The sequence below is a fragment of the Chrysemys picta genome, chromosome 6 (assembly GCF_011386835.1).
Source record: "Chrysemys picta bellii isolate R12L10 chromosome 6, ASM1138683v2, whole genome shotgun sequence".
Classification (NCBI taxonomy): Eukaryota; Metazoa; Chordata; order Testudines; family Emydidae; genus Chrysemys; species Chrysemys picta.
The window spans coordinates 105,545,051-105,570,860 of NC_088796.1; the positions used below are offsets into that span (position 1 = coordinate 105,545,051).

General features: G+C 39.5%; 1 protein-coding gene across 4 annotated transcripts in view; it reads left to right on the forward strand.

Moving 5' to 3' along the window:
* TTC39B (tetratricopeptide repeat domain 39B) overlaps positions 1-24,914 on the forward strand; it is a 122,356-nt gene extending 97,442 nt beyond the window's left edge. For 3 of the 4 annotated variants that reach the window (XM_065549502.1, XM_065549500.1, XM_065549501.1), the window contains 10 exons: positions 862-929; positions 1,024-1,083; positions 1,493-1,654; positions 2,507-2,598; positions 3,296-3,416; positions 4,326-4,437; positions 5,811-5,897; positions 14,197-14,314; positions 20,355-20,471; positions 21,645-21,886. In XM_065549502.1, coding sequence (XP_065405574.1) covers positions 862-929; positions 1,024-1,083; positions 1,493-1,654; positions 2,507-2,598; positions 3,296-3,416; positions 4,326-4,437; positions 5,811-5,897; positions 14,197-14,314; positions 20,355-20,471; positions 21,645-21,741 — 1,034 coding nt within the window. In that variant the 3' untranslated portion in view covers positions 21,742-21,886. Of the gene's footprint in view, positions 1-861; positions 930-1,023; positions 1,084-1,492; positions 1,655-2,506; positions 2,599-3,295; positions 3,417-4,325; positions 4,438-5,810; positions 5,898-14,196; positions 14,315-20,354; positions 20,472-21,644 lie in introns of all 4 variants that reach the window. The other variant, XM_005295156.5, reaches the window with a different exon arrangement.
* Positions 24,915-25,810: the final 896 nt, after the last annotated feature.

The following is a 25,810-nucleotide window of genomic DNA, read 5'->3' on the forward strand; positions in this document are numbered from 1 at the left end:
AAATAGCTAGGGGAACAAATGTGTACTACTATATTAAACATTTTTTTTATCTGCTTGCCTCTTCCTCTGTGTGTGTGTGTGTGTGTGTGTGTGTGTGTTTGTGTATACAGATACATGTATACGCACACACACTTTTGTCTGTTTATAGGCCTCCCTAGATCTGAAGGGAGAAGACAGGAGGGATGGAGAGAAAGAAACACAAAGATGATTACCTTTTATTTTTATTCGCTTCCCCTGCCCCCCATGAAGTATATCTTCAAGCTCATACCTGTCAAACACACACATTTCACAAAGATTGCTGGGACATACAAGTCAGATAGATGCTGAACCAAAAGGCAGAGCCTGATGAGGCTGTGGACAGGGAATTTGGGATGGTACTCTAGTTAGAAGGTCAGGAATGTCTGTGGTATGAAGCCCTTGGAAGTTCAGGCACCTATCAAATTGCTCAGGTCACTTAGGCTTAAAGTCAAGATTAGGTTTACCTGTGTTCCTGATGTATATTTGCATCTTTTAATTTGTGAATATTCCTCCCATTTTTCTAGACTTGTCAGGAATTTTAGAAATTTGTCATTTTGCCCCAGTACCATCTGCTGTTGATTATTGAGATGAAAATTAGGAAGTGAGGGGAATGAGGAAGTTTTTGTACCAGGGACATTTATTACCCTGAAGACTATTAATGGTTCCAGGATGTGATTTTGTTTTTCAATGAAACTCAATATAATAAAATAATTAATGTTCTCCTTTGATATAGCTGAAGACTGTTCACTAATCTTCTACTGAAACTGTAATGTAATTTGGAGATTAATCTGTAAAAATCTGCTTTGTTCTGGTGAGACTGAGGTTCTTTTGTGATGATTGTAGGTATAGGGGAAGCCAACCTTCAGGAAGCAGAGACTCTTCTTGAACCCTACCTCCAGAAGTTTCCAAATGTGCGTACTCTTGATAAATTTTACAAAAACAAGTAATAAATACTCCCGTGATTAAAGTAGGGATTATGTATTTGCTTTTTCTTTTCCTCTCAAGGGTTCCATCATTTTGTTTTATGATGCCAGAATAGATATACTGAAAGGAAATTTTGAAAAGGTAATTGTTATTCATTTATTATTATTTTTTTATTATCATAGTTCTAGATTTGTGTATTCTGTAACACTTTAGGACAAATTCAGTGCTTGCCTTGCTCAACTGAGTAGTCCCATTGATTTTAATTGGACAGATCTCTCTGGTTTTCTCTCCATTTGGGTTTTGGAAATGATGGTATTCTAGAGTTTACTCCAGTCCTTAAGGTGGAACAGTTTCATAGAATGGGTGATGAATTAATTTGCCCTGCCTTTGTGAAGTTCTCCAGTACCTAGCCCATTTATTTGCCCAAGGTGCTGGGGAGAGGATTTGGCTCATTAGTTAGCTAAGTAGCCATAGTTCTCATGTTGTACTGTAATTAGCAAAATTATCATTTCCCTCTCTCATTATTTTATTTTACTGAAATGAACTGTAGGCACAGTCAAAATTCCAAGAATGCATTGCTGCTCAGCAAGAGTGGAAACAGATTCATCACCTCTGTTATTGGGAACTGATGTGGTGCTACTCGTTCCAGCAGAACTGGCTTCAAGCATATCGGTATGCAGACCTGCTCTGCAAAGAGAGCAGGTGGTCTAAGGTAAATGGGCAGGTGGACATTATGATGATATGGCAGTAGCCACTCCGTAGTTAAGGGTGCATTTCAGTTTCCATAATGAGCCCAATTTAAATCCATAAACAAAAGAATATTGGCCTTAAAAATGTAGGTTCAGTCTGTGATGGAAGTAGAATTTTGCTCTCAAATTTGAAGTAAACTAGTAAACAACGAGTTTGTGAATTTCAACACCATATACATTCAGATGTTCACCAGAGCCCAAAAAAAAAGAGGAGGAGAGAGGGAAAAACAAAGTTCACTGGATTAATTTAATCAAGATCTAATGTACAAGAACAAAAGTTAGTTGATTAAACTCCTATTTTAAAAGTTACTAAAAAGTTAATCAAATAATACATCTGAACAGCTAGTCAGCTTCAATGAGCTTAAAATAGGAAGCTCTTTCCAGTGAAGTTCCTTAGACAGACAACCTGCTAGGATATGGGTTCATGATGGTATGTTTAGAGATGGGCCTAACAAAAGCCTTGAATCAAAACACCCCCAAACCATGGAATAGGCTGGTCTGTCATCTCTGGAGTGAGGCTTTTCTCTTCAACTTAATACATAATAAATTAATCTAGATATTTGGAAGAATAAACTCTCTCAAAAAAGTTTATTTTAATTTGTCAATGTTAATAGTTGATGAATTTGATAAAAATGGAATTTGGTATAAATCACAAGAAAAAGGAAACCTGGTGCGGGGAGGGAGGGTGTTTACAATTGTTCACCTGCCTCACTGCTGCTGAAAGGATGCCATGCTCGATAAACCAATGCTCTGATCTAATATTGTAAATCAGATACTAATATAATGTTGTGGTGGGATTTGTTTGTTTTGGGTAGGCAATATATGTATTCCAGAAAGCTGCAATTTTGTGTATGCTTCCAGATGAGGATGTGAAAACAACTGGAGAAGATATTGTGTCTTTGTTCAGGTAAACTTTTATATTCTTACTAAAATGGGTAGAGCAGCTGGGCATATATAGCAACACTGAGTGCCATACTGCGGTCCTGCATGGATGTTCATTGTTAAGGTGTGGAAGGCCTAGAGAACCAGTGACAAAAGGCTGAGGCTCTGGGCTAATATATTATGATGGGCTTAATTGGGATTCATTTATTTGGGAAATCAGTTTAACTGGAACACCTTTTGAGGAACTGATTTTTCTCAAACATAGTAAATACCAATGACAGCTGCTTAATTGGGATGATATTAGCAAACGTTTAGCCAGCATCTATTGGTTAAGTGATGTTAAACTTGGTGTAAAGGTTTAAGCTTATAACTTTGGCTAACTTTTGTATTAAATCTAGTGAAAAGAAGTAAACGTCAACTAAAGATTAAATGAAGTGATTAACTCCCTTGTTTTTGCATTTTCACTTACATATATGTTTGTTTAATTTATATGTTTTACAACTTTTTGTTGTTGTTGTTGATGATGATGTTGCTTTCTAGGTGAGAGGCTTTTACCATACTAATCCTGATCATTGGCTGGGAACCACTTGTAAAAGGCACAGGAAACAAGGGATCTTAGGAATAGAAACTACTTCATGTCTTGAATTAGAGTGTTTCTATTTTATAAATAGAGAAACGTTATAATTATTACCTTGTTTATTATCTATTTTTTCCCCATACAGACAAGTGGATGGTCTAAGACAAAGAATTGCAGGAAAATCTATCCCAACAGAAAAGTTAGCAGTGAGGAAAGCTCGACGCTATAATGGTGCTCAGCCAGTGAAGCTTATACTACCTGCCCTGGTATTGAAAGCTGCCTTCTTTCAGTTCAGATTAAATAACAAAATAAGTACTTATATCAAATAGGAAAAAGAACAAATTTTCAGGGAAAATATGTTGTTTTGCAGTGTTAAAAGAATTCTGGTTACCTTTTCTCTTGAGAAACTTTAGCACCATCATGATATGGAGCAAGGATTTCAAATTTGGCTGTGGAGGTGGCCATTGCCATCCATGTGAAAATCCAGCAAAAACTAGCCAAATTATAAACCTTTGAAAAATCTCAGTTCAAATATGCTCAGTAGTGATGTCTTAGAATTCAGCAGCTAAAATCTCTGAAGATTCCACCCTCACTGGGTAACCCCTCACAGCTTCCATGTCTGACTGGATTGAGCTTGTTCCATCCCCACATAACTGCCCCAGGCTGATCACTGAAACTGAGAGCACAGACACTCGCTCTCAGTGACCCTTTGCTGGCACCCAGTCACTGTGGAGGAGGAAGCTGACTGATTCAAATACAGAGGGAACAAGGGCCAGATTGAGGGGAAATCTGCATGGTGAATCAAATGATGGCATTCCTAGGTTTTTAGTTTGCTTTTAAAAAAAAAATCTAGGAACTATGTTAAAATAACATTGTTAAGGTTGCAATGTCAAGCACTCATAACTTAGGAAATGCCAGAATTAATGTTGCCTGTGCAACCTTAATTTGTCTCTCTTGTGCGTATGCATTATGATCGTCTTTAATTACATGATCACGTACTATTTTTCCATATTTACGAGGTGGCCAGGAAACCTTAATTCTGGCACTTATTAACTTTACAATCATATATAGTGTATAGTGTATGCTGGAAAAGACATAATTAGCAGCCATCCAAATTATACTGCTGGTTAAATGTAGATATTGATCCAAGGGGTTGTTCTTGTTTCTTTTGGCAGGAAATGATGTATGTCTGGAATGGATTTGCAATCATAGGCAAACGGGCTGACCTCACAGAAAGTTTACTGATAACAATTGAGAAAGAAGAAACTGCTTTACAGAATCAAACTAGTAAGTAGTCATTTAGGGTAAGAATGTAAAAAGCTATTCAGAAACTTTGTCAGTTAAGTTTTTTGTACCATGTTAACGTGTCTTGCAAGGAAAGAACTGGCTCTGGATATAAACTCCCCGGCTGATCTCATGGAATGTAATATTTGCTGTAATTATGGTTCGTAGTAGTATCTTTACTTACCGGTACTTCTAAAATGTCTTTCAAAATCAGGTTGGCTGCAAAAGGAGAGCATGGAAAACTAAGGAACTTGGGTATATTTTGGTAAGATGTTGTTGGGTCTCAGAGAGAGAATTCTATCTCTGAGGAGTGATCTCTAGAAAAGGAACCAAATTGATCTTCCTGGAAAAGTCTAAAAATATTTAGCTCTCATTCAAGACATTCTTCCATAGTGTAACTGCATTGTGGAGGACACTGACTGATGATGAGTGGAACTTCTTGACTAACAGTAAATGACAGCAATATCAATGGATTTACCTACCACACCCACAAGAAAGATAAAATTAGCAGTACTGCTATGAGTACTAAAAGACAATAAAATTTAGCTATTGACTGTAGAGAGAGTTTGTGGCTCTTGGAAGTGTGACTATTCAAATAAATACTTTCAGACTCAAACAGCTGGTTCGTAAATTAATAATAATTATATAAGATGAAAAGAAAGGCATATAAAAATAACACATGCACTTCAAAAGTTAATGGCTGTATTTACACTCTCTGACTCAGGTTTCCTCCGATGGATGCTTCTGCCTGTTAGGCAAGCAACACAGCTTCACCCGTTGCTGTTTTGCCTCAGCAGTACAGCTCTCTATTGAGTTCTAGTGTTAAAATGAATTGTATGGAGAATATAATTACCCCACATCAGTTTTCTCATGAACCTTAGCTACTCAAACAAATAAAAAGTTTGTTTATTTCTTCATTAATGTTCTATTTTAAAAAATTCTTATTTAATACAAAGATTTTAACCACACTTTTCCCAGTAATTTATAATAGAAATCCCCCCCTCCACCTCCAGGTAAAAATGTCTGTGATTAAGTAATATATCATTAGTTAATGTGTGCACAGTGTTTTGAAAATATAAAACACTATAGAAAGTGCTAACTAATAATATTATTAGACAAAGACATAAGGTCACAAAGTTTGGACCTGGACCTTAAAACCCTCAGAGTTCAGAGGTGTTCAGGATCCTCAGTTATGGTATAAGCCCATTTCTAATTGCTGCTAGTAATAAAATCTCCTACATTTAAAAAAATAATGCCAGAATATCTCACCTCAAGTTATAAAATTCCAGCCAGGCCAAGGCTTCAGTAAAGCGGCCAAAAGCACTGAAGCCCCAACCTGGAGAACTATAAACAGTCCTTTGAATTCTGGGCTACAGGTAAGAACCAGGGAGAGATGGCAAAACAGTCTGAAAGCAGGAAATGGAAGGAATGGACGGTCCTGGGTAGAAAAGAAAAACAAAGAGGTAAGTAGACAGCATGTGAACCCAAATTCTAATTATAATTTAAATAATGGTATCAATAATAATGGAAATTATACCACCTCTTCTTATTAGATTTTAATCTCTAATGAATAGAGAAAAGACACCCAAACAAAAATCCATGTACAGCAGGTCAGAAACCAATATTAAAGGCAAGCCCACTATCCCATCTCTAAATACTTCTTTCAGACAAAGCAAACCCAAACATGCCTGCCCCCCCCTCTGAGTTTAACCAAAGTAAAGCATTGACTTTCTGCCTGAAAGTTGATTTTTTTTCTAGTTTCCGTCCCTAAATATCATACTCTATTGTCAACAAAATAACTCTAATGGAGTGGAGGAAGTACCATCACCATGGTTGTAAATCTGAAGGTGGAAGGCAATTTGGGTGAAAGTGATCCTGAAATTATTGATTTCATGATTCTAAGGAAAGGAAGAAGTGAGAGCAACAGAATAAGGACAATAGACTTCAAAAAGCAGACTTTAACAAACTTAAAGAAGTGTTATATAAGTCCCATGGGAAGAAAATCTAAGGGATAAAGGAGTTCAGGACAGCTGGCAGTTTCTAGAGGAGACAATATTAAATGTACAAGTACAGACTCTCCCAATGCGAAAGAAAAATAGGAAGAATATGGCTCCATCAGGCACATTTTAATGACCTGAAAATCAAAAAGGAATCCCACAAAAAGTGGAAACATGAACAAATTGCTAAACAAGAGTACAAATAAATAGCACAAATATGTAAGGACAAAATCAGAAAGACTAAGGCACAAAATGAGTTATATCTAGCAAGGGACATAAAATGCAATTAGAGGAGGTTCTTTAAATACATTAACAGCAAGAGAAAGACATGGGAAAATGTAAGTTATCTAGTGGGGAAGGAGAGATAATTACTGATGATCAATAAGGCTGAGGTGCTTAATGCTTATTTTGTTTCAGTCTTTTCTAAAAGGGTTAATGGTGACCAGATATTCAACACAATTAATATTAACAGCAAGGGGAAGTAATGGAAGCCAAAATAGGGAAAGAACAGATTAAAGAATATTTAAATAAGTTAGATGTATTCAAATAGGTAGGGCCTGATGAAATTCATCTTAGGGTAGTTAAGAAATAGCTGAAGCAATCTCACCACCATTAGCAATTATCTTTGAGAACTCATGGAGAACAGGTGAGGTCTCAGAGGACTAGAGAAGGGCAAACTTAGTACCTATCTTTAAAAAGGGGAACAAGAGGACCTGGCGAATTATAGAACAGTCAGCCTAACTTTGATACCTGGAAAGATACTCGAACAAATGATTAAACTTTAAATGTGTAAACACCTAGAGGATAATAGGGTTAGCTGGCATGCATTTCTCAAGAACAAATCATGCCCAACCCAATCTAATTTCTTCTTTGATAGGGTTAAAGATATGGGGAAAGCAGTAGACGTGATATATCTTCATTTTAGTAGGCCTTTTCATGCAGTCCCACATGACAGTCTCATAAGCAAATTAGGAAAATGTGGTCTAGATGGAATTACTGTAAGGTGGGTGCAAAACTTGGTGAAAGACTATACTGAAAGAATAATTATCAACGGTTTGCTCTCAAACTGGGAGGATGTATCTAGTGGGGTCCCATAAGGATCAGTCCTGTATACGGATGTATTCTATATTTTCATCAATGACTTGGATAATGGAGTGGAGAGTATGTTTCTGAAAATTTGCAGATGACACCAAGCTGGGAGAGGTTGCGAGCACTTTGGAGGACAGCATTAGAATTCAAAATGACCTTAACAAATTGGAGCTCTGGTCTGAAATCAACAAGATGAAAGTCAATAAAGACAAATACAAAGTATTACACTTAGGAAGGAAAAATGAAATGCACAACTACAAAATGTGGAATAACTAGCTAAGTGGTAGTATTGCTGAAAAGGATCTTGGTAGTTTAGTGGATCACAATCTGAATGAGTCAACAGTGTGATGCAATTGCAAAAAAAAGGCTAATATTCTAGGGTGCATTTACTGGAGTGTAGTATGTAAGACACAGGAGGTAATTGTTCTGCTCTACTTGGCACTGGTGAGGCCTCAGCTGGAGTACTATATCCTATTCTGGGCACCATACTTTAGGAAAGATGTGTATAAATTGGTAAGAGGCCAGAGGAGAGCAATAAAAATAACAACAGGTTTAGAAAACCTGATCTGTGGGGAAAGGATGAAAAAACTGGGCATGTTTAGTCTTAAGAAAAGAAGATTAAGGGGGGACCTAATAACAATCTTCAAATAAGTTAGGGGCTGATTTAAAGAGGACTGTGATCTATTGTTTTCCAAGTCCATTGACAGTAGGACAAGAAGTAATGGGCTTAAACTGCAGCAAGGGAAATTTAGGTTATTTATTAGGAAAATCTTTCTAACGATAAGCATAGTTAAGCACTGAAATAAGCTTCCAAAGGAGGTTCTGGCATCCCTTAAGAACAGGTTGGACAAACATCTGTCAGGGCTGGTCTACAATAGAGAGACAAGGTGCGGGACGAAATATCTTTTATTGGACCAACTTCTGTTGGTGAGAGAGACAAGTTTTCAGGCTTACAGAGCTCTTCTTCAGATCTGGGAAAAGTACTCAGAGAGTCACAGCTAAATACAAGGTGAACCAGATTGTAGCACATATTCCGAGGGACCATTCAAGGTGAAGTGGCCTGTTAACACCCCTCCAGTCATAGGAAGGAAAGGCAGCTGGGGTGGTTGTTAGTGAGTTATAGATTGTTATAATAACCAGTAAATCCAGTGTCTTTCTGCAGTCAATGGTTTTTAGTGTCTAATAAAGTTATGAATTTAAGCTCACAGGCTTGTCTTTTGAAAGTGTTGTGCAGGTTTCCTTTGAGGATGAGGACTGATATAGAATGATTGCTTTGTGAAAAGTGTTCACCCACAGGTGATGAGTCTGGGAGCTTAAATTCATAACTTTGCTAGACATTAAAAAACATGGACTGAACAGAGACACTGGATTAACAGGGGTGTTAACGGGCCACTTAACCTTGAATGGTCCCTTGAAATACGTGTTAACTTCTACTAAACGATCTGTTCCACCTTGTATTTTGGTATGGCACTCGGAGTACATTTCCCAGACCTGAAGAAAAGCTCTGTGTAAGCGCAAACACTTCTCTCTCTCACCAGTTGGTCCAATAAAATATATTACCTTACCCACCTTGTCTCTGTAATATCTGGGACTATCACAGCTACAAATACACTGCATACAGCAAGGAATGGTCTAGGTTTACTTGGTCCTGCCTCAGCACAAGGGGCTGGACAGGATGACTTCTCAAGGTCCCTTTCGGCTCTACTTTTCTATGATTCTGTGCTCTGTTTTTTCTTTTACTGACATAAAGCCCTAAAATTTGGAATTATACCATAAACCTTTCAGATTTAGCACGGCACATATGAAACTATAATTTTATTTTTTGCTTCCCTGAAGCCTTTTAGAGCTGTGACTCCAGAGTCTCCAGTTATGACTTGCCGACATTTGAAATGTAGACTGCATGTTAGTGTATAAAGGGATCTTGTCACCTTGAAATATACAATTAAACAAAGATTTAAAAGAAATTTCAAGTCTTACACCTGCCCTTGAGTCGTCCTGCCAATTTTTGTGGGTTTTTTTAATTGCATCTTATTATTTTAAAATGTCTTTCCCTCCCTGAGCTGAGGTGTTCCTTCCCTGTGCTGAGTCTTCTCTCCATGTAAACTGCCATTTCCACCGAGGCGGTGCGCCGCGACCGGCTCTGGGTCGGCTGGGAAGGCCTGGTGGGCAGGTGGCTCGCTGCTTCACGGCAGGGAGTGTTATTATTTTAAAATGTCTTTCCCTCCCTGAGCTGAGGTGTTCCTTCCCTGTGCTGAGTCTTCTCTCCATGTAAACTGCCTCCTGTATTGCTTACTTTATAACATTATGCCTCAGTCTCTTCTCTTTCTCCTGGGAACACTTAGCATGACACTCTTTACCTCTTGTCTTGGCTCAGCCTAGGATGTTATCTATGAAGTAAGAGTTGTGCAGGTGAAAGGCAAGGGTTAGCATCTAGCTCTCAGTAGTGCTCTGACCAATAAGGGATGGGGTGAAGGACAAGCAGGCAAATCACACAGGTAGCCTGGATTGTTTTATCTGTACAGTCACCTGAATCATTCAGTGGATAATAGAACTCTTTGCATATTGTAGACAACTGGGACACATTCCATGAATCTGCTAGTGTGACATTAAAGTTCATAATTTGTAACAATTAGGAAATTAATATAACTATTAAATTTAAATTAAATTATATAAATTTAAAGATTAAAAACATGCTTAGTAAGTTTTAACAATAAAATCTAGTAAAAGTATTCAGCCATTTTGACTTGCTTACACCCAGTCTGAATGTGGCCCAGTGTTACGCTTTCATCCATTGTCAAAATGTTCATCTTCTGCCAAATCAGTCTTGCACCACTCAGATCTTCAGTGATTTATTTACTGTTGCATGCCACTTTACAACCAAAATGCAAATACATTTAAGACCGACATTTGCAGATAAAATGATGTTAATATGAAGAGTTCTTTTGTACAATTTTTTGTTCACTATCCAGACCTGGACACTAAGCTATAAGACAAGATGTGTCCCTCATAATCAACTGAATTAGAGAATGTGTCTCTTGAAAAGAAAAGCATAATTGGTCTGTCATGGTACTTTGTTTCATGAACACATATAAAAGTTTTATTTGGGTATTTGTATGCAGTTCTGTTTGTACAACAAAACTTTACTAAAATTCATAGGAAGGAGCAGACTGAGAAAAAGAAAATATAATTTCTGAAGTTCTGAAATGGCTTGCAGAGACATTCTACCAGTTCACCATCATTCCTGTTTATTCTTTCCCAAATGAAAATAATGTATTCATAATTTAAAAGAAAATTTGAAATATTTTGGGTGATGGTCTTGCAACTTTATAATATACTCAGAATAGAATTCACGTAGATACTGTCAGACTGCAAGAAGATTCGGTCTACCATTTATTGCCAGACTGTCAGTATTAACTTCATGTAATCTTCAGGTGCTGTTATAATGGTAGCACTTTGACTTACTAGTTTTTATGTCTGGGAGAAAATCTCAGGAAATAGAAAACAGTGAAGACTGTCAGTGGTCAATATCTGCCTCCAGCAACTACAAGAAATCAATCCCTATAGGAGACATTGACCTGATTTTGACATTTGATCACTGCTCAGTTTTACAAAGAAATGCAAAATAGCCATCTCACCTCACCTACATGTACCTACTAGGGAAAATCATGGACCTTTGCATCATTATATAAAGGGATCAAAACTAATATTTAAAAGCAGACAGAAAAAATCTTAAAGACAGCGAAAAATATTTCAAGTTGCTTTTGTGTTCCATGTTTTCAGAACTGTTTGTATAGTTTTATTTGGCAGACCATTTTTAAAAAATTGATGTAACCTCAGAGAATTGGTAATTAGTTGTAAACAAGATGATCTGAAAGGAGTGTGTTTTGCTTCCTGAATCATTAATGTATGTGCAGCCATCTGTTTGTCCATATGTGTGTTTTCTTTCCTTTTCTTCACTGCAGCCAACAAATATTATAAGCCAACACAACAAGAAAGGGGACTGCACTTGTTATTACTTTACTTCTGAAACTCTTCACAAAACTCCTTTATGTGATGTCTTTGGTCCTGTTGCACAGACACTGTGTTTGCATAAATCTTCTTTGTTAAATTCACTTTATGTTGGAACTCTGCTAATGCAGCTCCTCCAGTGGTGATAATGGTGGGAGCACTAATGACTTCCAGCATTTTAACTACCATACCTTCTCACCCTGCTTCGAGTTCTAGAGGAGAGGGTGGTAAAAAGAATGGCAGCCAATATACACAAACACTTCTGTTGTTGGCTCTGGTAGAGTTGCACCAATAGTTTGGAATGATGGGAGATTTTAAGAAAAAACTTATCCACGTGGTGACTTACTGCACAGCAAGCCAGGGTGTGAATCTACAGGACACCAGCTTGCCACACAGTACCATCTCATGTGGACACAACTATAGCACAGTGAATGTCCTGGAGTGTGGCTTAGCATAGCGTGCTGTGCTTTGAAGTAGTAGTATGTTTCAGTTTTCACCAAAAAGGTTAATAGCTATTGGTCGTCTAACATAGTGAATGCCAGTGAAAACGAGGTAGGATCAGAGGCTAAAATAGGGAAAGAACAAGTTAAAAATTACTTAGACAAGTTAGAGGTCTTCAAGTCACCAAGGCCTGATTAAATACATCCTAGAATACTCAAGAAGTTGACTGAGAAGATATCTGAGCCATTAGCGATTATCTTTGAAAAGTCATGGAAGATGGGAGAGATTCCAGAGGACTAGAAAAGGGCAAATATAGTGCCAATCTATAAAAGAGGGAAATGAGAACAACTTGGAGAATTACAGACCTGTCATCTTAACTTCAGTACCCAGAAAGATAATGGAGCAAATAATTAAGCAATCAGTTTGCAAACACCTGGAAGATAATAAGGTGATAAGTAACAGTTAACGTGGATTTGTCAAGAACAAATCATGACAAACCAACTTAATAGCTTTCTTTGATAGGGAAACAAGCCTTATGGAGAGGAGGAAAGTGGTAGATCTTAACTTTACCTTGACTTTAGTAAGGCTTTTGATACTGTCTCACATGACCTTCTCATAAACAAACCAAAGAAATACACCCTAGATGGAACTACTATAAGGTGGGTGCATAACTGACTAGAAAACCTTTCCCACAGAGTATAGGTTCACAGTCAAACTGGAAGGGTATATCTAATATGGTCTCACAGGGATCAGTTCTGGGTCTGGTTCTGTTTAATATCTTAATGCTTTTGATAATGGCATAAAGAGTACTCTTATAAAGTTTGCAGACAATACCAAGCTGGGAGGAATTACAGGTGCTTTGGAGGATAAGATTAACATTTAAAATGATATGAACGAACTGGAGAAATGGTCTGAAGTAAATAGGATGAAATTCAATAAGGACAAATGCAAAGTACTCCACTTAGGAAGGAACAATCAATTGCACACATACAAAATGGGATATGGCTGCCTAGGAAAGAGTATTGCAGAAAGGGATCTGGGGGTCATAGTGGATCACAAGCTACATATGAGTCAACAGTGTAACACTGTTGCAAAAAACCTGAAACATTCTGGGATGTATTAGCAGGAGTATTGTAAGCAAAATATAAAAAGTAATTCTTCCTCTTTACTCAGTGCTGATTAGGCATCAAATGGAGTATTGTATCCAGTTCTAGGCGCCACATGTCAGGAAAAATATGGACAAATTGGAGAGAGTCCAGAGAAGAGCAACAAAATGATTAAAGGTCTAGAAAACATGACCTATGAGGGAAGATTGAAACAATTGGTTTTTTTTCAGTCTGGAGAAGAGAAGACCAAGGAGGGACATGATAACAGTTTTCAAATACATAAAAGGTTGTTACAAAGAGGGGGGAGAAACATTGTTCTCCTTAACCTCTGAGGATAGGACAAGAAGCAATGGGCTTAAATTGCAGCAAGGGCAGTTAAGATTGGACATTAGGCAAAAATTCCTAACTGTCAGGGTGGTTAAGCACTGGAATAAATTGCTTAGGGGCCTTGTGGAATCTCCATTATTGAAGATTTTTAAGAGCAGGTTGGACGAACACCTGTCAGAGATTGTCTAGATAATACTTAATCCTGCCATGAGTGCAGGGGACTGGACTAGATGACTTCTCGAGATCCCTTCCAGTCCTGTGATTCTATGTTAGGCCGCACCCATGGACTTTCACTGCACCGTAGCAGTGTTCACATGGTACATTACAGTGCACCAGCTTGCTGTTCAATAGATCGGTACCTTGGATTTCTGCATAGTAACTTGCTGTGTGTGCAGAGTTTCAGACTTATTAACAGTGGGGCTGATTCTACAGTTTCTTGTACCTAGTATAAAGTGTGTGTAAAATGCTTCCATTTTGATTAGATAAGAGTTTGTGTTTACTTTGCATAGGTTTAAATGACTTCATAATATGGAGGACAGTGGAGAACCAGGTCCACTGTTTTGATTTCTTATTTTCCAGAATCAGTGTATTGATGTGTTTGGAATTTGCTCTTCAAATTCTTTAGGCACTCTTCAAAATTTGTATAGCGAATTATGTATGTTCTTGTGTGGCTGCAAAATTTGATAGGCAAAACTTTTGAAGTATGGCCATATCCCTTACTGCTAATCCCTTTAGCCTTTTTCTTTCTATTTCCATGTATATCTCTGAAATTTGTCTGTGTTTTTGTTTTAAAGGTCGCACTGAATATTTTATAGATGATTTGTGCTTGCTGCAGTTACTAAAAGGCCTTTGTTTGAAACACCTAGGAAGACTCTTGCAAGCTGAACTGTGTTTTAATCAAGTTATCCAAAGGTAAAAAAATAAAATAAAGCTATAGTAACCTTATATTTTAGCTTTATATACTGTTAACAATAAAATACTGATGAGCTAGTAGTAATAAATGATAAACAGTTGATTTGTTAATCTTCTAAATGAAGAAAATCTGTCTGGATAAGCGTTGAGCTGACATTCTTAGTAGTTAGTAAAATGAAGAAAACATTAGATTCTTAATTTTGCTGGTGAAAGTGGTAGCAACTTTAATTTAAGAAATCTTAATCTACAGAATATCTCTAATTCCTGGTGTAGGAAGACAAAACCCCAGTCAAATCCAATGGAGTTATACTCATTTACACCAATAGCTGAATTTAGCCCAGTGAATGCAAATGCACAAGTGCTAACTGCAAATTCAGTTAGAGTTTCAAATAACAATAAAACTCAAAAATAAATTTGTGGAATAGAAATAGGCTTTTAAAACAGTGTTATCTCTTTCCACAAGGCTAGGCAGGTGGGGAACTGTTAGTGCTGATTATGTATAACAGGCTCATATTACTGTTACCTCATCTGCTCCCTCACATCCCTTAGCCATTTGTCTGTTCCTTTCACCTTTTGTGTGTTGTCATTGGGCTAGATTGCATGCCCCTTGGTACATATTGGTACAGTACCCAGAACATGTGGCACTAATTCTTGTTAAGTGCCTATGGACTGACTCTACTGTAATGCAAATAATAACCAGAAGAATGAGAAGTCCAACAGGATATCAGATCATCTTATAAACTACATTAATTACTTTATTACCTCATCTAAAAGGCCTCAGGATGAAATTCACCCACATGTACAGGGCCCACACAAGGGCTTTTACCCCACTTAAACTCTGCTGCGATCCACTTCACCCCTTGTGTGGGATGGATGTGGGCTCTGTGTAGGTCCTGAATAGGCCAGCATAGATAGGGCAGTTGAAGACAAGCCAGTGAGTGCCTACAAAGGTTCCTCTTATGCAGATCTAGTGTCCAAATGCTCCCCAAAAGGGCATGGAGGAGCACTGGCTGAAGCTATGGAGTGGCTACACTTGTGACTCCATGACCTACTTACTACTTGGGGAGATGAGTCAGTTCTGTCTCTTCAGAAAATTCATGTAATTTCCTGCATGAAATAGAATTCCTCAAGGAGGGTGTGTGGGATGGAGAGATTTCACCCAAAGAGTTTTATCATGCAGTAGAAGAGTAGTTTTGAAAACCCACATATACTTGCAGAAATAGAAAATATCTTTGTTGTTCAGTTCTAATTAATAAAGACCAAAGATCAAATGATAATTCTTAAATGTGATTATTTTTCAAAGGAAGAAAGAATAAGTTTGCTTCTAATATCTCTGCCACCTTTCTCTGTCACATCTAACCTTCTGCTCCCATATCGCAGAATACAGACAGAGTATGTAAGGCATACTGTAATTGTCTCTATGCTGTAACCAATTTCAAGGAATGTAGCTTTTAAAATTCTCTCTTGGGTACAGTGTTTGTGGCACACTGTCAGGATTTAGGACTAGGACTGGTTGAAAAACTTAAAACAGTTTCCCTTTGGAAAATGGGATTTCATTGAAATAAAATAATTTTCTGCAGGAAAAGATCGATATTGGTAGAATGGTTTGCATATACTGGTTCAAGCTGGGTTTTCTAGCGACTAAGAGACAAAGAAAGGGGTTTTGGTATAAAAAGGTGATCTTGGACTGACTCTGGGCCTTCTTTCTAATCCAGCAAACAAACAGGACCTTCTGTTCAAGGGGGGGGGGGGGGGCAACTCTTGCAGAAGAGTTGGAAAGACTTTTGGCCTAATAGGGCCCTATAAGACTGGTGGTGTGTTAGAGAATAGCTGAGATGGACTCCCGGGCTGTGAAAAGCAAAACCACGCCCCATCAAGGGAGAGACAGGGAAAGAGGATTTTCTCAAGGCAGCTTTGGACTCTGAGGAAGAGGTACCCCAATTTTTTCCTCCCAGAAATGGATCAATACGTTATCAAGTGGTTGTACAACCTTGCCAGGAGACCATTAACCTCTCCTCCCAAGAGATACTTTAAAAGGGTTTGAGGGATTAAATCTCGAGTTTCTTCTATTGTTTCAATAAATGCATTTTTGGTGAATGCAAAACCCTTTTTTAGTAAGGAAATGTTGATGATTTCCATTAATAGTGGGCACAGTTGCCCTTTGCTGGCTTTCACCAACCAGCAGGATATAAGCAGTTGCACTCGCACAGTTACACTCCCTGGCGTCAGTGTGGGGCATTGCAGGAGACTTCAGCTCTAATGCCCCCATTGACCACTTGTTTGGCCATGTGCTGGCCTGTTTCTGTCTGCATCTTCTGTGGCCCGGCCCACCAGCCAGGTCACCTCTTAAGGTCAGCCCCCTTCTGAGGTAACAAAAATCTAACTGTTAATGGAAATAAATATCCAAACTAATAATTCTTCTACCCCTCTTGGGCTACACTGAAGTTCTCTGCTCTTACTCCAGGGTCCTGCAGTGTTCTTGTAGGCTGCTTCTTCCCAGAAGGTTTCTGCACTGCCTACCTTCCCTTGGGACTCCAGCAGCTTCCTTCAGGGATCTCCCTGCTTCTTACTGGTCATATCCTAAGGCCCTTCACAGGAGCCTGGTCTGCTCCCTGTGGTTCTCTCCATCCTGCCTTTACCAAACCCTTCCCAGAGAAGGTGAACTCCTGTTGCCCTATCTCCTGGGCCTTCTCCGCAGACCGAGTTCACAGGTTGTTATTTAATCATCCTTCTGATCCCCTGCAGCTGGGGTAGGTCATTCTAATTAAGTCTCCATGATATGCACAAAGTTGAGCCCTTCTTCCCCTAAAGGGCCAGCCAACCTGTGATAGAGGGGCACTTATGTGTTTCACTGGTGGGTATCTGGAATATTCCTTAGGCTTGTAGTATTTCATTGTCTGTTCAGAGTCTGAGCTTTGTCAGAACTGTTGGAGTGATCAGTGCCATCTGGTCCATTTCCAGGTTTCTTCTGTCAGTGAGTTTCTCCTGTGAAATGTTAATCTTTTCTGCAACATAGGGTGAGAATTGTTCTAGGGCTCAGTCCTTGGGTCCAGGGTTTGCAGTATGCAGTTTAAGTTGATTTAGCCAGTTTACTACACCAAATAGCTCTTCCAGCCATGATTTTGTCAGCCAGCTTTGACAGCCAGTGGAATAGAGGGTTCTCTCTGCTTCTTGTATTGCAATAGAGTAGTCATATAAGAATCCTTTTGTTATTGATAGATAGATGTTGTCGCAGGGCCAGTACACCGGGGCAAAGGTGGAGCAGGTCTGCCATTAAAGCTAATATGATTCCCCTGGACTGCAGGGAAGAGCGGCCCACCGGCCAGAGTCGGTAGGGCTCCCCTTGGTTGAAGGGAAGCGCGGTCTAATGGCAAGAGTCAGTAGAACTCCCCTTGGCTGCAGGGAAGCGTGGCCCACAAGCCAGAGTCAGTAGAACTCCCCTTGGCTGCAGGGAAGCACGGCCTACCGGCCAGAGTCAATAGGACTCCCCTGGATTGCAAGGAAGCACGGCCTAATGACCAGAATCAGTGGGAGGTGGTTCAGTGAGCTGTCCTCCAAAGAGGGTGTTCGGGTAGGGGGACCTTTAGAAAAACTGGACGAGCACAAATCCATGGGGCCAGGTGCGCTGCATCCGAGGGTGCTAAAGGAGTTGGCAGATGTGATTGCAGAGCCGTTGGCCATTATCTTTGAAAACTCATGGCGATCGGGGGAGGTCCCGGATGACTGGAAAAAGGCTAATGTAGTGCCCATCTTTAAAAAAGGGAAGGAGGAGGATCCGGGGAACTACAGGCCAGTCAGCCTCACCTCAGTCCCTGGAAAAATCATGGAGCAGGTCCTCAAGGAATCAATTCTGAAGCACTTAGAGGAGAGGAAAGTGATCAGGAACAGTCAGCATGGATTCACCAAGGGAAAGTCATGCCTGACTAACCTAATTGCCTTCTATGAGGAGATAACTGGCTCTGTGGATGAGGGGAAAGCAGTGGATGTGTTATTCCTTGACTTTAGCAAAGCTTTGGATACGGTCTCCCCCAGTATTCTTGCCAGCAAGTTAAAGTAGTATGGGCTGGATGAATGGACGATAAGGTGGGTAGAAAGCTGGCTAGATCGTTGGGCCCAATGGGTAGTGATCAATGGCTCCATGTCTAGTCTAGCCAGTATCAAGCGGAGTGCCCCAAGGGTAGGTCCTGGGGCCGGTTTTGTTCAATATCTTCATTAGTGAGCTGGAGAATGATGTAGACTGCACTCTCAGCAAGTTTGCAGATGACACTAAACTGAGAAGAGTGGTAGATACACTGGAGGGTAGGGATAGGATACAGAGGGACCTAGACAAATTAGAGGATTGGGCCAAAAGAAACCTGATGAGGTTCAACAAGGACAAGTGCAGAGTCCTGCACTTAGGAAGGAAGAATACCATTCACTGTTACAGACTAGAGACCGAATGGCTAGGAAGCAGTTCTGCAGAAAAGGACCTAGGGGTGACAGTGGACGAGAAGCTGGATATGAGTCGACAGTGTGCCCTTGTTGCCAAGAAGGCTAGCGGCATTTTGGGCTGTATAAGTAGGGGCATTGCCAGCAGATCGAGGGACGTGATCATTCCCCTCTATTTGACATTGGTGAGGCCTCATCTGGAGTACTGTGTCCAGATTTGGGCCCCACACTACAAGAAGGATGTGGAAAAATTGGAAAGAGTCCAGTGGAGGGCAACAAAAATGATTAGGTGGCTGGAGCACATGACTTATGAGGAGAGGCCGAGGGAACTGGGATTGTTTAGTCTGCAGAAGAGAAGAATGAGGGGGGATTTGATAGCTACTTTCAACTACCTGAAAGGGGGTTCCAAAGAGGATGGATCTAGACTGTTCTCAGTGGTAGCAGATGACAGAACAAGGACTAATGGTCTCAAGTTGCAGTGGGGGAGGTTTAGGTTGGATATTAGGAACAACTCTTTCACTAGGAGGGTGGTGAAGCACTGGAATGGATTACCTAGGGAGGTGGTGGAATCTCCTTCCTTAATGGTTTTTAAGGTCAGGCTTGACAAAGCCCTGGCTGGGATGATTTAGTTGGGAATTGGTCCTGCTTTGAGCAGGGGGTTGGACTAGATGACCTCCTGAGGTCCCTTCCCACCCTGATATTCTATGATTCTATGACCTGGGCCCTCCCTGCTCAACTGGATTCCAGCCCAGGGCCCTGGTAGTGACAAATGGGTTCACCACTAAGTCAGCAGGGAATTTTCCCGCAACACACCGACTGCTGCCGGGACACTAGCTAGTCCCTCCCTGGGCTACCTCCTACCATGACTACTGCAGTTGAAGTTGTCGTAGTCTCTGGGCTCCTCAGATGCAGATGCCCCAGGAGATTGCAGTCTCCAAGTACCTGGGCCTCGGCATCTCCTGCTCCCGCGGTCTGGGATCCTGGCTGCTCCTCGGCTGGAGTCAGCAAGGTGCATCCTTCCTCCTTGGCGGCCAGCCCAGACTGAGTTAGGCTGTTCCCTCTTATACTGCAGCTGCTTTAACCCCTTCCACTCCAGTGCGGGGCCAGTACACCCCGTCACAGATGTGAAGAGGATTTTGTGCCACTAAAGTTCTAGTTTTCTGCCTGTGTGTTTCAACTGATGTAATTTGCTGGTGAACCCTGGTGATCTTTGGATTGATCTAGTTGGAGGGATCAATCCACTGATTTTAGTCCTATATGACGATTGGTTGTCTTCTTGCCTATCAGATTGAATGAGGAGGAATCTACTATCTATGCTGTCTTGACTAAGCCACAGAAAACATTTTAGCCATTAGGGCCTTGGTTTTCAAAACTAAAGCCTAAAGTTAGGTTTCTAAAACCATTATTAGGTGCTTGCCTGATATTAAAAAATACTGAAACTCCCACCAAAGTCAATGAAAGCTATTCAATGCTCAGCACTTTTGGAAATCAGGCAAGTGATCGAATATGAATTTAGGTGGGAGTATATTCTGCATTTAAATTAATAATCACATAACTTCAGTACAACATGTTTTTTATATTTAACCATTTTCATATCTCTCTGGTTTCTTAGTGAGAAGCAGATAAAATATGATAACTATTTGGTGCCATTCACTCTGTATGAGTTGGGACTTCTATACAAACAGCAGGACCAGAGAGAGAAAGCAATAAGATATATAGAAACTGCAAAGTAAGTAGAGTTCATGTTTGTCTCTGTGTACTCTTTAAGACTCAAAGTAACTGAGGCACTTCAAGCAACAAAGGAATCTCACTCTTCCTCTCTGTCTCTTTTGAAATAATTTTACAAAATTCAGCTGAAGTGACATTACATTTTCTACAAAACTGCACTTGCAACTTGGCAAAGTGGTAAATTATTTATTATAACTCTATTTTCAAGACTTAGAAAATGTTTTTTAATAGAGTTGAATTTTTAAAGTGTACCAGTTCTTTGATATAGTACTTCTATTCTGCCATAAGTTTCACACATGGTATGCTGAATTGAACCACACTGAATGGGGTACAGTATTAAGGGCAAATCCTGTCTCCCTCCCACTCAAACTTTTACGGGTGCTGAGGGCCCGAGACAAAGTAAAAGGTGTGGCTTTGCTGCATGAAGGGCAGGGAGAGTTGGAGAGCCAGTGTATGTGATCCATACCTCCTGTGTGACATAGAGAACAGCTTAGTGGGCCTCCCTATATGTTGCAGTGGAAGAGTCCATGGGCTGAGTGAGGATGGGGTGGAACAGCTACAGGATCTGTGGCTACATGTATCTATCCATTGCCTCTTCTCCCCCCTATTTCCCCACTCCCCAGGAATCCCCCAGAGCAGGGAGCTAGAGAGCAGATCTTCTCAGAACACAGCCCATTCACTCAGTCTGTATGCTGGAGGCAGCACTTGCTCTTTAATATTTTTATAAAAAAGTTAACAGTGTCTAAATGATATTGGAAGTACTGTATATGTCAGTGGCGGCCTCCTAAAAACCTTTCAGACCTAGAGATCAATTTCACCATTAGCTAAAAAGGTTTTGGATCCCCATAATGCCATTTCCTGTACCCTGCTGGGTACTTTGGATTGGTTTCTGTACAATTACACTGACCCTTTGAGTGCTGTGTTTTGAGGCTGGCCACACTTTTTTCAGCTGACAGCAGTGTACTAATATGCTATTTTTCCATACGGTTTTTTTGTTCACATCTTCATGTTGGGCATGACTCATCTTTTCTAAAGGGCTGAGAGCCGTTGAAAAGGACCATATAAAGCGAAGGGAAGAAAACAGAGGACAGAGAAATTAAATGATTGATGGGGTTTTATGGTGGTGGTTTTGTTTTTGTTTTTTTGGCTGATGAAGTAATTTTGTTGTTTGCAGAAACAACTACAAAGAATACTCCATGGAGTCCAGGTTACACTTCAGGATTCATGCAGCACTTGACAGCCTGAAAGTGACTCCAGCGTCTACGCCTTGACTTAGCCGAAGGGTGATCTTTTCCCATGAATTCAAGTGTCTACATGATCTTAGTTGAATGTTTTTAAACAATCATGTAAAAGACAGAATGAAAAAGAAACAACTAATTATTATATTTTCTATCATCTGTGATTTGATGTTTGTCATCCTTTTAGGCTGTTTTTTCTTATGGTTAAAGCTACGATAATCTGTGACTTCCTTTGATCTCTGACATTTTCTGCCCCGGGTCGGAGCTCCCAGCCCCTCCCCTGCAGCCCCTGAACTGGTGGGGGCACCCTGCAGCTGCCCAGGCACAGCGGGGGACCTCCCCAAAGCTGCCCAGCCACAGCAGCAGGGACCCCCCCGGAGCTGTGGGGATTCCCCTCAGCTACCCAGCCATGACAAGCGGCTGGGGACCCTGCATCTCCCAGCCACGATTGGTGGCGAGGGACCCAGGTGTGAGGGGACCTCACAGCTCCCACTCCCTACAGCGGCGGGGGATCCCAGAGCTCCCACTGACTGCAGCAGTGGGGGATCCGGGAGCCCCAGCAGGGGTGGGTACTGAACCCACCTACCACTTTTGTCAGGAATATTTTTAGTGAAAGTCAGGGACAGGTCACGGGTTTCCGTGAATTTTTGTTTATTGTCCAGGACTTTTACCAAAAATATCTGTGACAAAAACTTAGCCTTACTTAAGGTGCATATATCATATCTCTGTGTGATACTTTAAAGAAAGATCTTATATTTTGTTTCATAAAATAATTAATTTAATGTTTAATTTGAATGGGGTATATTTTAAAAGCCAGTTGCTGGTGCAATAAAGTCTAATTCAAACACTTTATTTTTTTAATGTGAAAACTAATATTGTTTCTGCAGTGAAGCTGTTTGATGATTTTATGTCATAGTTTCAGCATTCCATGGGAACTTGATTTTCTGCAATGCACTTAGTGCCCTTGTAACAAATGTGTTGGCTTGTTGGTAGCCTCAGTCACATATTGGGCAAACATCTGAAACGGAAATTTGTGTATCAAAGAAACAATAATTTTCAGCCAAATAACTATGAAGGACTTAAATTCACCTCAAGAACACTAAGTTTGTCTTCAGAGAAATATTTTTACAAATCTCCTTCAAGACAAAATTAGGCACAGCTACAGTTATGGTTGGCTTGCAATACTGTGTTTCATTCCAAATAAGTGATTGCAGGGAGTCCTTCCCACTCTTGTTGGGTTTCAGTCAAAGTATATGAATAAACAAATAGATAAAGTCACTGTATGTGACTTAATGTCAGGGAGAGGAAAGAAAATAACCAAGGTGAAAAAAACTTTGTTCAAATTTACACCTCTTCAGTTAGTGGTTTTTAATGGCAATGAAAGATTCATTTAGAAGTTTAATTAAAAGTAAGTATTTAATATAAATTTTATAGCTAGTCTTTCTAGAAGATTTTTTTAAGATGTAATTTTCTCCTCGTAGACCTTCTTAAAAGAACTAAGGCGGTTAGTAAAGTTTTAGTTAAACATAAATATATGTATTCTTGACAAAGGAATTTTCAGAGCTGCAGTAACAGTAAAGAATCCTCTAACTGAGCAAATAGTGTGGCTCTAAGTGCTTGGCCTTAGATGTGAGGCCTGTTCCAAAGCCTTTTGAAATCAATGAATGGAAAGACTTCCGTTGACTTCGTTGGTCTTCGGTTCAGACCCTTAGAACCTGAACCTGCTAACATGAGTAACTTTACTCACATGTATGAATTCAGTAAAACTATACATGTAGGTGTTTGCAGATCATACCCTAAAAATTATAATGGAGGACATTTCTTGAAATGTTTAGTATATAATATGCTATATCCTGGTCCAGAGCATTAGGCACACACATCCCATTAGTAATATCATCAGTTGCAGGAATACAAGACAACTTCCCCAGTTTCTTCAGTGAAGCCTTCCCAAGTCAACATGACCAAAAGTTTTTTCCCTTGTTTGTGTTTGTGATGTTTCTGATTAAAATAGCTTCTTTTTTTAATAGCCTCTTGTTAGAGGCAGCCATATTGCATGCACGCACAGAATAGGCATATAAAGACAATTTTGTACCTTTTGATGCCCTTAGGCCTCTAATATAACTCCCGTATACATATTCTCCCTTGCTAAATTCTTAGCTTGTTTGTTTTAGAATCTTGAGGGAGCAGGTCTTCCTAGCTTCATTCTAGACAGTTTATTTTTACCCATTGATAGTAGAAAATGTAAATGCAAGCTCCAGCAAAGCTGGTGGGAAGGATGCCTTCCCTTCCAGGCCACTGAAGCAGAGGCTCAGAGCGCAGTAGCTTCCAGTTGAGTTGGCATGATGCAGCCCATTGAGATTCCATTGTTATTTATCCCCAAGTTAGGCTATGAGGTTCATTGATAAGAGAATCATGATGAAAAGCCTGTGTAGGGCCTTCATTATAATACTGTTTTAGTCTCATTATTTTCAGGCTCTTCACCTCAATGGCCCATGTCAATGGTATTCTTGAATAGTGATTTGGGACCTTAATGTCTCTGAGCAAAATTGACCATGTACTCCAAAGACACAGCTTCCGTTCACATTAGTAGGAGATATATACTCACATCCAAGAACACAATTAGGCTCAACATTAATGGAAGCATTGTGAATAAAGTAATCTTCATCCTTAAAGTGACAGCAGATGTGTGATATTTTTTTTTAAAGGAGAGAGAGTTAATCAGCATGAACAAAATAATAAGGTAAAGTTTCACTTCAGTAGGAAATGTTCGGCATTGAAATTATTAGTAAAAATACTGTGTTTACACTTATTGTTTGAGTGTTCATTCTGTCGGTGAAGGGTTGTTTATATATATATTGTATTATAATTTTAAGCACTTTTAAAATGGAAACTATAAGAAGAGAAAATAAATTTTAGCAGAAAGCTTATTAAGGAATTATGTTTATATATGTTGCTGTAATGTATGTCGGCAGCAACTGTATTTATACCTCATGGCCAGAAGAATATATAAAAATTAGATTTTGTTGTATGTTTTCAGAACATTTTGCCAACCCAAGCATAAAGATAAAAATGATCACTTCCTATATATGTAACAGAAATCCAACTTACGCTGTGCATCTATTTTTCTACTGGTCTTGACTGTTAATGTACTTTGTTACTGTAAACTCTTATACTTCATAGTTCAACAAAGATTGTTTATATTTGCACTGGTGGTGCTATTTATTTGCTTTTGAAAATATTGGGGTTTGTACATGTTCAAGATGTTGAAAGACAGTGAAGTATCTTTGATATTGAAAGTATATAGAAATAGACTAATTCACACTGACGTAGTAGGTCAGATTCTGACTTCAGTGGAGTTATTCCAGATTCATACTGATGCAACTGAGAGCAGAATTTGGCCCAGGACATTAGTTGTGCATTAGAAACTAACAGCTGAGCATTAGCAGTATAGAAAATTGGTGAACAGAGACAGCACTGAAAAATTAAAACACTAATTCAGGCTCACGACTCCTACTTACCAATACCACTTACTAATGTGCATGTTCTAGAGGAAAAAACACGTTTAGGAGAGGAGATATTGAATGTAAAAAAACCAAAATGCTTCTTTAAAAAGAATTAATCTGTCAGTTGCTATAGATTTAGATTTCAAAGAATACCTGTGAAACGTGCAATTAAGGGAAAACTTTACTGATTAATGATGATAGTTTAGATAGCTACATAATTTAGGCACCTGACTCGTTTAGAAGCCTGCCTTATCAAACAATAGCCAAATTGTACCTTTTTCACACATATGGGATCAGAATTTGGCTTCAACAATATATATTTTTAGAAAAATAAATGTTCAAAAGTTTTAAATTATATCTAATGTGATTCATTATCTCCATAACTATGCAAAATGCTGGTGTTTCAGTGACAGCTGTGATTTTAATGATACTTCCTAGCAGGTAGTCCCTGATGGCATGGTTTGAGTCATAGGAAATGTTACTCAGTATCTGGATGCAAGAGAAAGACAGGAGACTTTCAGACAAGTAAGTTCTATTAGTTTTCAGAATTTTTGTTAGTTAACTTAGCAGAGTGTCAAGATGGCAGCTACTGTTAAATT